Source organism: Sminthopsis crassicaudata, chromosome 2 (genome assembly GCF_048593235.1).
Source record: "Sminthopsis crassicaudata isolate SCR6 chromosome 2, ASM4859323v1, whole genome shotgun sequence".
Classification (NCBI taxonomy): Eukaryota; Metazoa; Chordata; class Mammalia; order Dasyuromorphia; family Dasyuridae; genus Sminthopsis; species Sminthopsis crassicaudata.
In genome coordinates, this window is record NC_133618.1 from 227,648,421 (window position 1) to 227,662,657 (window position 14,237).

Below are 14,237 nucleotides of genomic sequence, written 5' to 3' on the forward strand. Positions count from 1 at the left end.
GAGAGATCACAAATAATCCCCAGGCTATGTTTGTTTCTTCTTAAAAAAATGTTTTTGTCTCTAAGGTAAAAGGCCAAATTGCCCAGTCTGTCTGGGTCACTCCCAAAGAAGTCCCAGGCAGCCATGGAAAGAGAATTATATGTAGCTTCAGGAAAATTGTAAAGTACTTGACTGGGCTTTGTGAATTATGATAATTATGATAAACTTTTGATTAGTTAGCTTAGTCAGTAATGCATGATTTTTCCATAGTTTGTCTCCAATCTGGAGCCTGGAGCATGGGGCACCTTTCCTGAGAGAAGGTACCTTCCAGATGCCTGGAACCCCAAGATAGGGTAAGGTTGCAATAAAGGGAAAGCTATATTATTGATTGCAATGCTGCCCCTCAGTTACTACAGTAATCCTGCTCATTTGGAAGACTACAGGGAAATGAGAAGGAAGAAAACCCAATCCTTTCATATTCTCTGGTCTATAATAACACCTGTTTATGGTATCCTCTTCTTTTTCCTTCCTAATTTTGCAGTGGATGATTGGAAATAACTTTTTAATGATAAAGGTTCTTAACCCTGGGCCCCATGAAGTTGTTGAAAACAATAACACCAACACATTTTGATAACTGTTTAAAATGTAATTGGGTTCCTTCATAATCTCATGTATTTTTATTTTATGTATTTAAAAAGAGTATTCTTGCCAGACCTAATAGTCTTTGAGGCTGGGGAGTCTGAAGCTGGTGGATTGCTTGAGTTCAGGAGATTTCAGCTCTAATAGGGCTTAAGCTGATTGGCTACCCCTATTAAATCTTCTGCCAATATAATGAGCCTTTGGGAAATAGCCACCAATCTGCCTAAAGAGAAGCAATGTAGTCCAAGTTGGAAAAAGGGAGCAGTTAAAGCTTCTGAATATTGGGATCAGGTTTGTGAATGGCCACTGAACTTCAAGCCTGAGAACCATTCCCAAAACAAAATATAACAAAAATATTATTATTTTGAGAAGGGGTCCATATGCTTCATCAGACTGTCAAGGAGTCTTTAACACCAAAAAAGTTAAGAATGAGGCAGTCCCAGCAACTACGAGGCTCAAATGAGATTGAAATACATGAAGTGCCTTGTTGCTGTTGTTCAACCTCATCTAATTCTTCATGACCTCAAGTCATGAATTAAAAGATATACCAGTAGAGAAAGGGACTGCAGTGGTTTCCTTCTCCAGCTCATTTTGAGAATAGGGTTTAGTGACTTGCTCAGGGTCAATTAGCTAATGAGTGTCTGAGATTGTATTTGAATTTATGCCTTCCTGACTCCAAGCCAGCATTATCCACAGAGCCATCTTGCTGCTTCTAAAGTGTTTTGCAAACCTGAAAGTACAAAGCCTAAATACTAATCATCATCATCATCATCATCATCATCATCATCATCATCATCATCATCATCATCATGATAAAGAACAAACCTAATAATTCAATGACTGGGACCAAACCACTGGATCTTCATTAAGTGTCTGTGCCTAAGCTTCAGCAGAAAGAAGGACTCAGAATGCTTCTGGGGCAGCCAGTCTGAAGGCAGTCAGATTAACAGCTTCTTAGGTATGGAAGCCGGTAAATGTCCTCTGATCATTACAATAATGAGGAAGCGTGGCTTACATGATCTTAAGCAAGTTACTAATATCCAGAGACCTGTTTCCTTATCTATAAAATGAGGCAGCTCAATTAAACAGTCTCCGAGGTCCCTTTGAACTCTAGAGTTATGATGCAAAGACTATTTTTCATCACCTTTTAAAAATCTGTAGAAAGAGCACTGGATTGTAGCCCTAGGTGCCAGGTTTATGTCCTCCCAGTTCTAATGCTTATTACTTGTGGAACCTCAAGAAAATCATTTTACACCTCTAAGAGTCCTCAGTTTCTTCATCTGTAGAAAGAGGGGGGAACTCAATGTCCCCCAAGGTTCTTTATAACTCTAATGATCTCAAATAGCCCATAGCTGATACTTGGGAAATCCTGAGATACTGAGGATACAGTTTAGGCTTCTTGTATATTTTCTCCCAAATGGTCCCCATGACCTTAACTGATGATAAAACAAGAAACTCACTAGCTTCTCTGAGGTTCAATGATCAGTGACACCAAGGCCTACATAAAGAGATGGTCTTTGAAGAGAGAGAGAGTAGACAGATGGGGGGCCATTTAAAAATTTTAAGAATAAAAAAAAATTTTTAAGGATGCTAAAACAAGAAACCTCTAAGTTTCAATGATCATTGATTCTAAGGACTACATAGTAAAAGATGGTCATTGAGGAGGGAGAATAAATAGATGGGGAATCTATTAAAATTTTTAAGAATATTTAAGGACATGAAGACAAAATTATTTCACTTATAGAATTTTAGATAGAACTTTTGTTGGAGTGGGGGATTGGGAGGGAGAGGGGGAGAAGAGAGCTATTACATAGAGGAGTCAGGAGACAGGCTTTACCACTTACATTGCTATATGTTTAGACAAATTCACCCTTCTCTAAACCTCAATTTTTCTCATCTATAAAGTGGTAGAAAGAAAGTAGGTTGGATCAGAACAATTCTAAGGTCCCTTCCAGCACTAACATTCTGTGCTGCTGTTTCTAAATCACTAGGAACATTCTGTCCCTTATCTGAACACTTAAGGAGTAAGATTACCAGAACTTCTGTTAGCAGGGGAGAAATAGAATTTCTCAGGAATTTTTCAGTTTCCTGATTTTCAGATACATATCATTATAGGAGTATCATTGTATTATCCAGATGATAAAATTAATAAACTCCTTACCCGTGTCACCAGCTCGATCTCCTTTTTCTCCTTTCTCTCCTCTAGGACCCCTTTCACCTAAAATAAAAAATTAAAAAAAAAAAAAGAAATTGGCAGCTTGAATCAAATGCAGTCCAAGGACAAATGGTTATTGACAAAAGACATATTCTTCTATCCAATGGGAAAACATCTCAAGCTATAAGTAAACAGAGTAGAGACTTTTAGGAAGGGATCAAAGGACCTAAATGTAGTACATTCCTAAAAACAAACAAATCCATACAAGTATAAGAAGGTATTACTAGGTATTGTTACCTTTGACCTTCTCCTGCTTGAGTCATTAGAAAAAATAAAAATTCACTAAAATGAGTAGGATTGGAAATTGGGATAGACTAAGATGGGATGGGAAGAAGAATAACAAAGAGAAAGAAGAAAAGAAATTAGGGAATTTTCTTATTTTAAGTGAAGGAAAGGATGTGACGGAAAAATGAGACTTGTCTTTGCTTTGCTTGAGAATTTGATGGATCAACATTAAGTGCAGCAGAGCCAGGAGCACTGTAAGTAGTAAGTACTAAGATAGGAGTTATAAAATAAGAGGATCTCTGTTACAGGAACTCTCATACCTGGAACTGGATTCTGGGGATCTGATTTATGCCTCATTAGAACTGTTGTGGTTCAAGGATTTCTACTTTCCCTCTGCTTTTGAGATAGACAAATATAGATATCTCAAAAGCATATAAAGGTGTGTATCTGTATATCTATCTACCAGTGTATATCTACTGATCTGTCTCTATTTATCTACCTATTTTTCTATCTAAATACAATGCATACATTTGCATGAATTTCCTGGTTGGGAGTTCTGAGTCAAAAATAAGAGAGAAAATCCACTAAAATGTGTTAAACTGCTTTTCATTTATATTCATATATATATCTTATATTCTTACTTCCAATATCTTGTATAACTTAATCAATTCTTGGAATGGATTGAATATGAAGAAAAGGAAAGGATATTATTAAATTTTAAGAATATGTAACCACTGGAGAAAGGCCAAATGTGGTTTCTCAAGACTGGGAACAAGATGTTGCTATTGTATTTTGTGTGGGGGGGAGATAGAGGGGGGGTGGAGATGGGAGTGGAGGAGGGGTTATACTTTCTGACTCCTTTCAGTCCTTTTCTGACAGATCACGATCCTCTGGCAGGGGGCACTTGTAGCTGAGAGACAACTAGTGGCTTGGACACAAATAGAGGCTTTGGGGAAACACAATCTTTGTGAGAATTATTAGTACCTTTGAATCCACGCATTCCCATGGGTCCTGGGGCTCCCAATGCCCCATCATCTCCTTTCAGGCCAGGTAGCCCAGGAGAGCCTCTCTCACCTGTAAGACCTAGAGGAAGAAGAAGACACATTTAAGTGGTGGTGGGAGTATTCCCCATTGTTTTATATTGGTTCCTTTGGAGATTTTGAAAAATAAGAAATGTGAGGATATCAACTCACAATGTTCATCTTCATGAACACTGAGTAATAGCTTATTCCTCCTCCAAAGCACTTTTGGCCATCCTTTTATCAGGGCCCTCACTACAGATGTAGCATAAAATAAAGTCATAGATTTCACAAGTGAAAGGGAGTTCAGAGGTCACATAGATTGTGAAGATCTAATTAGATAATATATATAAAATGCTTCATAAACCTTGAAGTCCTATGGAAAGGCTAGTTATTATTCATTCAAATTTGGTTTCAGGACTCTTCATAATTTTGAATTTTTATCTTCAAGGTCTACCCTTCCCGAATTGGTAAGTTATTTTTAATTGACATCTTTTTTTTTTTTTCCATCTTATTCCTTTCTGAATGGCAGCTAGGTGGTGAAATGGACAGAGCACCACACCTGGAGTAAGGAAGACCTGAATTCAAATCCGTCCTCTCAGACTTAATAGCTGTGTAAACCTGGCAAGTCACCACCTTTGTCTGTCTCAGTTTCTTTATCTTTAATATGAGAATAATAGCTCCCTCCTCCTAGAGTTATGATTTTTAAAAGGGGGAGGGGGGACAGCTAGGTAGTGCAGTGGATAGAGCATCAGCCCTGAAGTCAGGAGGACCTGAGTTCAATTCTAGCCTCAGACACTTAATACTTCCTGGCTGTGTGACCCTGGGCAAGTCACTTAACCCCTCAGCAAAAAAAAAAAAGGGGGGGGAGAATAATATTTATAAAGCACTTCTCGAACCTTAAAACTGTATATAAATGCTAGTATTATTATTTCTTCTATAGTAAAAACAATTATTAAGTACTTATAAACTGTCATAAGCATTATGTACATGATGCCTTTCCCACTAGAATGTAAGATTCTTGAAGGCAGGTATTGTTTTGCTTTTGCCTTTGTATCTGTAGTACCTGGTTCATAGTAGATGTTTAATGAATTGTGGTTGATTTATAGATGGGGGTCTCTTAAACTGTAAAATGCCTGGCATAATCTTCTATCAGATACTGAATATTTTTCAGGAAAAAGTATTCATTTAGGTGGTACAGTGGATAAAGCACCAGCCCTGAAGTCAGGAAGATCTGAGTTCAAATGTGATCTCAGACACATAACACTTCCTAGTCACTTAACCCTAATTGTCTCAGGGAAAAAAAAAAAAAAGCATTCATTTCAATCTACTTTTGTATTTGTCCTTTTAGCAGGCAAGCAATTCCTGGTTATGCTGGCAGAACATAGTGTCTTGGGAAGCCCCATTAATCTTGTTATTTAAGATAAAACTAGAAAAATTCAAAATTGAGTAATTTCAGATCTCCCTAGGGAGCCATATGACCTCAGGAACTTGGAAGCTTGTGGTATCCCTAAAGCAGCAGCAACAGCAGCAATATCTCCCACTTACCTCTTGGTCCAGGCAAACCAGGAGCACCAGGTGTTCCTCCTCTTCCTTCATTCCCTGGATCACCTTTGGGTCCTGGGGGACCTAAAATGGAAAAATGGTATAGGGTTAGAGACTGCGCTCTAGAATCTAGTTTCCAGTGGACAAATGAGAATTTGTTTCATAAATGGATCTTGAAAAGAAACAGAGGACTTTCAATACCAAGACAGTAGAGTGAGGAAGGAATCCTCCAAAGTCCTCCAAAATTCCCCTCCAAACAACTAGAAAACCACCTCAGAATTGATTTGTAATCAGAAAAGCAGTTACTAATACAGCAGGAAAGCTCTGTTCCTCACTAAGGGAAAACATAACATTATTATAATATAATAATAATTAATATTATAATAGTAATATTGTTTTATATTAATAATATAATAAATTAGTGACTCTGAGTCATTAAATTAAAATAAAGTTCAAAACTGGCAGCCAGTCAGTTTCAGAAGTAGGAGGCCTACAAGGGCTCCAAGCCTGGGACAATCCACCAGCAAAGCAGCAGCTCCATAAGCAAGTGAATAGTATTGTATAGCCCAACAAGGCCCCATCCCAGTGACCCTATGTCCAACAAAAGCCACCAATGAGATCCTCCTCCAGGACCAGCCACCAGGAAGATTCTGTTACCATAGTAATCCAGCAGCAAGGTCCCAACTCTGGAGTAAGCCGTTTGCTGAACCCCACACCCAGAAAAGACCAGCTGGGAGAACTCATCCTCAATACAGGCCAGAAGAGAAGTGCACCCTCCAGAGAAAGCTAGCAGCTTATCCCTAAAACCCAGTAAAAGCAAGAAGACCTAGAGCCCTCAAACAAAAAACTTGAGACTGTGTGGGACAGAACCTAACTCACATCAAGTTACCAAAGAAGGTAAAAAAAAAAAAATGAGCAAAACCCCCGCCAAAACAAAAAAGAGTTTGGCTATAGAAAATTAGAGATAGTGATAGGGACATAAACTTAGAAGAAGACAAGAAAAATGTAATTTGATCTCAGGACCAAAAGGAATTCCTAGAAGAACTTTAAAAGGACTTTTAAAAGAAAATTAGAGAAGTAGAAGAAAATTTGGGAAAAGAAATGACAGTCATGCAACAGAATTATGAAAAAAAAAAAAGTCAATAGTATGGGAAAGTAAAAAGAAGATATTGAAATATCTCATTGAAAAACAACTCACCCAGAAAATAGATTCAGAAATGAAAATATAAAATTGGACTACCTAAAAGGCATGAGCAAAAAAAAACACAAAAACCCGGGACAACATCTTTTAAGAAAATATCAAAGAAAACTGCCCTAATATATTAAACCAAAGGGCAAAACAGAAATTGAAAGAATCTACTAATCATCACCTGAAAGAAACCAAAATGAAAACTCTCAGGATATCATAGTCAAATTCTAATCTATAGCTTACAGATCAAGAAGAAAGCCTTGCAAGCAGCCAAAAAGAAACTATTTAAATATCATGGGGTTACAATCAGGATTATACAGATTCTGGCATTTTCCACATTAAAGAATGGGAGGGTTTAGAAAGGAAAAGGATCAGATTCACCTCTGCAGCAAAATTGAATATAATCTTTTTTTTTTTGGGGGGGGGGAGAATGAACGTTTAACTAAATAGAGGAATTTCAAGTATTTCTACTTGAAGCTGAATAAAAAATCTGACCTCCAAATACAAGACTAAAGGGAAATATTAAAAGATAACAAAGAAATAAGAAAGAAAAAGCATAAGATATTCAATAAGGCTAAACTGTTTATATTTGTACATGACAAGATAACATTTGTAACTCTTAACTTTATTAATATAAAAGAAGTATATGTAGACAGAAAGTATTTGATATAAGATGACTTTGGTGGGATGATATAACCCCCAAAAAAGTGAAGAGGTGAGAAAGAAAATTGCACTGGAAGAAAGAAGAGAGAGATTGAATGGACTAACTCGTCCCATACAAGATATGAAAGAATTATTATAATGGAAGGGAAGATTGGGAATGGGAATGGCAAGTAAAGCTTAAACTTTACTCTCACCAAAATTAGGTAAAAAAGCAGTAATGTACACATTCAATTGTATATAGAAACATACCTTACCTTATAAGGAAGTTAAAAAGGGACAGAGATAATAGAAGGGAAAGGGATAAAAGAAAGGATATATTGAGGAAGGCAGTGATCAGAAAGAAGTAAAACATTTGTGAAGAGGGCAAGGATGGGGGATAAAAGAGAGGGGAAGATAAAGTAAACATAGCATGGAAAAAAATATACAGTTAATTATCAAGACTATAAATGTGAATGGAATGAACTAACACATAAAATGGAAGTGGATAGCAGAGTGGATTAAAAACCAAACTTCTACCATATGTTGTTAGAAGAAACACATTTGAAGCAGAGAGATACATACAGGGTAAAAATAAGTGGCTGGAGCAAAACCTATTATCCTTCAGCTAAAGCAAAGAAAGCAGGAACCATGATCCCAGACAAAGCAAAAGCAACAATAGATCTAATTAAAGGAGATAAAGAAGAAAACTATATCTTGCCAAAAGGCATCATAGATAACAGAATCATATCAATCCTAAACATATATGTGCCAAATGGTATAGCATCAATTTTTGAAGGAGAAATTGAATGACTTACAGGAGAAAAATAGACAATAAAACTTTACTAGTGGGGGACTTCAACTTTCTCCTCTCAAAATCGGATAATTCTAACAAAAAATATAACAAAACTTATCTGGAAGAACAAAACCTCAAGGATATCAAGGCAATCAGTGAAAAAAATTGTGAAAGAAGGTATTGCTATAGCCATACCATATCCCAATGGTATTATAAAGTTGTAATTATCAAAACAATCTGTTATTGGTTAAAAAGTAGAGTGATAGATCAGTGGAATAGATTAGGTACATTATAGTAAATAACTATAATAATCTAGTATATGATTAAACCCAAAGATCCAAGCTTTTGTAACAAAAACACATTATTTAACAAAAACTGGAAAACCTTAAAAGTCCTATATGTGTTATCTCTAAATAGAAAGGCAACATGGGAAATCTGGATTCAAATCTTTCCTTAGATACTTGCTAATTGAGTAATCTGGTCAAGTCACTTAACCTCTGTCTGCTTCAGTTTTCTTAACTGTAAAATAGTGCTTCCTCCCCAAGACTGTTGAGGATCCAATGAGATATTTGTAAACTATTTGGCACAAATGCCGGGCACATAGAAGGTGAGTAATAAATGCATGTTTCTTTCGTTAATTGCTTTGTGTTTTATATATACTTAGATATATGCATGTTGTCTTTTTTGTTAAAATGTGAGTTCCTTGAGGGAAGAACTTATTTTACTTTTGTTATTGTATGTCTTGCTTAGCATATGTTCAATTATTTTTCAGTCTGACTCTTCTCCAGCTCATTTTACAAATGAAGAAATTGAGGCAAACAGGATTAAATGACTTGCCCAGGGTCATTCAGCTAGTAAGTATCTGAGGTTAGATTTGAACTCATGAAGATGAATCTTCCTGACTCCAAGCTCACTGCACCACCTAAATGCCCTGTGTTTTGTTAATAAATGATTGATTTATTGATTGGTTGATTGAAAAACTAAACAATTTTTTAAATTATTTGTGAGAAGGGACATAACTATAAAAAGCAAAATACAGAAATAAAAAGAAAGAGTTAAGACAAAGAAAGAAAAAGGAGTAAGAAATTCTGAGTGAGTATCAGATATAAAAAAAACAAATCATTGACATAAAACAATTAACGGAAAATCTGAGTACTGGCCCTTTTCTTGCTTGGGATCATCTCTTTACCATGCCTTTGGGCTCATGGGATTTGGATGAGAGGACATGGACTACATCCATTGATGCAATCCTTCCTATGTTGAGGAGAGAGACAGAGACAGAAAAAGAGACAGAGAGACAGAGAGAGACAGAGACAGAGAGACAGAGAGAGACAGAGACAGAGAAAGAGAGACAGAGAGAGAGAGAGAGAGAGAGAGAGAGAGAGAGAGAGAGAGAGAGAGAGAAAGAGAGACAGAGACAGAGAGACAGAGGATAGAATATGAACAGAATGAGGCAAGAATACCAGATAAGTGCTACATGTGGATTTATTCTTAGTTATGTTCCTTTGTTACAAGAGAAATTCTTTTTCTTTTGAGGTAGGGGGACTTGGGAATCAATCATTGAGCAATATCAAGTACCATTCATGTTTACTGAAGATACAAATACAAAAGTGGAAAGTATTCCCATTAGATTCAGTGGGAAGTAATGTATGTGTTTTCAAAGAATATCAGTGTGCTAGAGGGACGTCCCAAGGAGACTTCAGTAAAAGCTGAAAAGTAAAAAAGGGCTAAAAGACAAGGACATTGAAATATTAGGGAGGAGGATATAATTTTTTATAAGAAAGAAAAAAGAAAAATATGTGCTGCCTCGAATTGTGCATATCTTCAATATACTCTTCCTTGATCATGGAGGTTTTTCCCCTCCCTCAGCCCCATCTCCTTCTTGCCTAAACCCATTCTGATAAGAATATCCCTTCTTAAAATTCTTGGGCTGGCAGATTTAGCACTGGAAAGTATCTTATCATTGTTCTGTCATTTCCAACTCTCCATGATCCCATTTGGAGCTCTCTTGGCAGAGATACTGTAAACAGGGTTTAGTGACTCACCCAGGATCTCACAGCTAGCTACAAAGTGTCTGAGGCTAGATTTAAACATAGGAAGACAAGTTTTCCTGATTCCAGGGTCTATCTATTGCTCCACAAGCTGTCTGGAAAATACCTTAGAGTTCATTCATTTGAAAATTCTTATTTTATGGATTAAGAAACTGAAACCCTGAGAATGCAATCACTTTCAATCAATCAATCATTTATTAAGCATTTACTATGTCCTAGACATGGGTAGCAAGGCAGCACTGGGCAGTGGTAACCAGAGTCACTTCATTTCACAGATAAAGAAGCTGAGAGACTTAAAGGGAGTGAAAGGACTTGTGTTAAGGTCACACTAGTAGCAATGAGCAGAACTGGGCCTTCAGTCTAAAAACTCATATTAGGGATCGCTCATATTAGGGAGATAAGGCTAGCTTGTGAAAAGCCTTGGAGTGCCCAAGTAAAGGGTCTAAAGTTTACCAGTAAATGTTTAGCTAAGGAAATAAAAGATGATAGCGATGATGTCATAATTATCTTCAAGGAATTAAAGTTTATCATGTGAGAGACAGTATGGGATAAGCACTAGAGAGTTAACCTCAGAATGAGGATGAATTGTTTTCAAGTTCCACATTTGTCACATTGGCTGTGTAACACTGTGTAAGTCACAAATTCTTAGGTAACCAATCAAATTTCTAAGGGTATAAAGTTGCATCATACTTTCTAAACTACAATGGCAAAATAAACTTTTTCTCTGGAAAAAAAAAAAAAAAAAAGTTTACCAGCAAGGCCAGTGATCTCTAAAATAAGGGATGGGTCCTGGGAGTAGTGAATGAGAATCAAGGTATAGACTGACCCCAGGGAATTTGTGATCAATCAATCAGAAATTGATAATCAATCCACCCCATCTATCCTTACCCCTCTAAACCCCTACCCTACTACCTTCATCATCTCAGGCCTGGACTTTCACAATAGACAGTTGCTTCATCTGCCTAACCAAGGCTATTTTTGTTTCTCTAGGGTTGATTACAGAAGTTGGCAAATAGTAGGTGCTTAATAAATGTTGATTGACTGATATTTTGATGCTCACTTCCTCTTCCAGCTCTCAATATCTGTCATCTTCTAAATCTGGGGTTGGGTGCCCTTGGAAAACTCCAATATCCCAGCCCAAATGTAGCCACTTTCCCACTCCCAAATCGCCCTAAGGCTTGGCAGGTGCCCCTCAGAAAGGCAAGCTTTGCTCTCTACAGCGGTAACTGGGGCCGAAGAGAGCTGCTTCCATCTTTTCCCTCGGGATGGGACATAATAAGAGGCAGCTTGCAAACATTTGCAGCTCTCATTACATAGGAGTTCCTCCCAAACTTACCTTCTTCAGACCTTCCCTGTTTCTGTCAAGAGCACCAGATCATCCAGGTGTCATGCCAGTCCGTCCTCCGTTCTGCACTATCTGCCACCGCGGTATTCAATCATTTGCCAAAACTTGCTTTAATTTCAGCGCCTCTCCTGTCTGTCTCCTCTCTACTCGTGCACCCCCATCTTGGTTCAGGCCCTCATCACCTCTCATCTAGACAACTGCAATAGACTGTTAATGTCTTCTTTCCTCAAGTCTCTCCAGTTCCCTCCAACCTCCACTCAGTCCTCACTGAGGATGCGGTACCTAAGATCTGAAACGGGACCCTGACTGGCGCGTACCTTTCAGAAGGGTGAGGTTCCTCAGGGCCACCGAATGCTCCCAGTCCTTGAGTCGCAGCTCCTCCGTCACATTATTGAGAATGGCCAGCTCCTGCCGCAGCTGCAGCTCCATGCCCATGTGCACCCTGCGCATTCGCCGGGAATCCTCGCTGGCGTTGCTCACCAGCACCTGCAGGTCCCTGAGCTGGGTGTGGTGGATGCTCACGTCGTAGGAGAGGCTCTGGTTGATGCCGCCCAGCGCCCCGGTCATTTCGGCCAGCTCCTCTCCCAGACTGCTGGCCCGGGCGGCCAGCTCGGACAGGAGCCGCGCGTGGTGCTGGAGCAGCAGCTGGCTGCTGTTGTGCTCCACCTGGAGCTGGTAGAGCTGCATCTGGGCGGCCTCGTGCTGCTGGCTGCTACTGTCCCGCAGGAGGGAGACGGTCTGCTCCGTCTGGCCGGCCTGCATCTCCAGGCTCCACACGTTGCCCTCCAGCCTCTGCAGGGAGCTCATCAGCAGGCGCAGGGAATCTGAGTGGTTCTGGAACAAATCTTGAAGCTTCCAGATGTGCTCCATCATGTCCCCCCGGAGTGGGAGCTGCAGGAGCCTTAGCTGCAAGTCCCGGAAACTCTCATTCAGGCGGTTCACATTCCAGGTAAGGGCTTTCAGGTCATCTGGAGAACTCTGGGTCCGGGAGACTGCAAAGCGAAGAGACAGTGATTGTTAGCCTACTTGTAAGCGCAAGAAAGGAGAAAAGTGGAAAACAAACTTTGAATAAAGAAGCAGCACTTCTTTTCAAAGGTATAACTAGGGCAGAGCCATTGAGCTTTTGGCTCAGGTTTCCAACATCAGAAGGGGGCACTCACTCCTTAGTGGAGATCCTGAGACTAAGGATCTACTGGTGTAGCCCCACCAGTCCTTGAGTCTCAGTCCTTGAGTCTCAGCTCTTGCGTCACGTTGTTGAGAATGGCTTGCTCCTGTCTGAGCTGCAGCTTCATGTGGACTCTGCACATGTGCCCCGGGCATCCTCACTAGCATTTCTCATCAGCACCTGTAGGACAGGCGGGGCTCCATCTTGCCTGTCTCTCCCCTCCCTGCCTCCATCCAAAGTTCTACATCATCCTTATGGCCCCAAGTTCAGTATTTTCTTCATTACATCTAGGGTTCCAATCTTTTCATGGGACAGCTAGGTAGCCTCTGGACATGGAATCAGAAAGACTTAAGTTGGGCAGCTGGGTGAGGCAGTGGATTCAGCCCTGGCAGCAGGGAGACCTGAGTTCAAATCCAGCCTCAGATGTTTACTAGCTGTGGGACCCTGGGAAAGTCACTTAACCCTGATTGCTTGCAGAATAAAACAAAGCAAAAAAAAGTAGAAAATAAAGTCAAAACCCGCCCTTAGGAATTTGATAACCATGCAACCTTTATCACTCTCAATTTCTTTAATCATAACCAGTTAATTATTGTGGCAAGTTGGTCAGACCTCTCTAAGGAAAAGGCACCTCCTGTCCCCTCCTGATAGGACTACATCTATAATCAGACAATCCTGCTGCCACTATCCCCTGTCTCCACTTCAGGCAAAAGAATTCCTAATAACAGCTTTATTAGTTTTGTTTTACTAATTACAACTTACTAGTTTGCAAAACTACAGGACTAAGGAAGCTAAGGAGCCCCAAATACATAGTCTTTTAAATACTGAATTTCCCTTGAGCAGAATGAAAGTTCATTAAGGCACTTTTTGATTGTCCTTCGTTTCCTAGAACAACACATTGTATATAGTGGGCATTTAATAAATGCATGCAGAATTGAATTGATCACACTCACAGTATCCCAATCTTCCTTCTAAGCATCATTCAGATACCACCTCCTACAAGAAGTTCTTCCTAATACTTTACCTTACCTGTCAACCTTCTTTCTTATTTGAAATTATCTTGTTGACTTTTTGTTTACTCATCTGTATATGTTCCTCCCCACAATAGAAAGAAAGCTTCCTGAGGGCAAGACTTTCTTTCCAATTATTTGTAATTGATATTGATCTTTAGAAGGGATACAATATGTATGCAGAAGACACTTAAATGAAGTTTATTGAATTGGGCATCCTCTTCCTTCTTCTAGTTATCCTTTCTATCTGTTTGTTTCCTCTTCCCAGTAACTCCCACTTCTCAGCCCATTCTCCCTCCCCTAAAAACATCTGCTCTTTTTCTTTCCCAGGTATCCCTAACTTTTTGCTACCTCCATCCCGATCTTTGAGGTCCCTTCCAACTCTGAAGTTATCATCATAAGCACAATCTTATTATCTATTAG

General features: G+C 39.1%; 1 protein-coding gene across 3 annotated transcripts in view; it reads right to left on the minus strand.

Annotated features, from left to right (window-relative positions):
• Positions 1-14,237, minus strand: part of SCARA5 (scavenger receptor class A member 5) — a 121,414-nt gene that overhangs the window by 34,750 nt on the left and 72,427 nt on the right. For all 3 annotated transcript variants that reach the window (XM_074288406.1, XM_074288407.1, XM_074288408.1), the window contains exons 4-7: positions 11,960-12,634; positions 5,626-5,706; positions 4,043-4,141; positions 2,780-2,836 (exon numbers count right to left, since the gene is read on the minus strand). In XM_074288406.1, the coding sequence (XP_074144507.1) occupies positions 2,780-2,836; positions 4,043-4,141; positions 5,626-5,706; positions 11,960-12,634 (912 nt within the window). The remainder of the gene's footprint in view (positions 1-2,779; positions 2,837-4,042; positions 4,142-5,625; positions 5,707-11,959; positions 12,635-14,237) is intronic.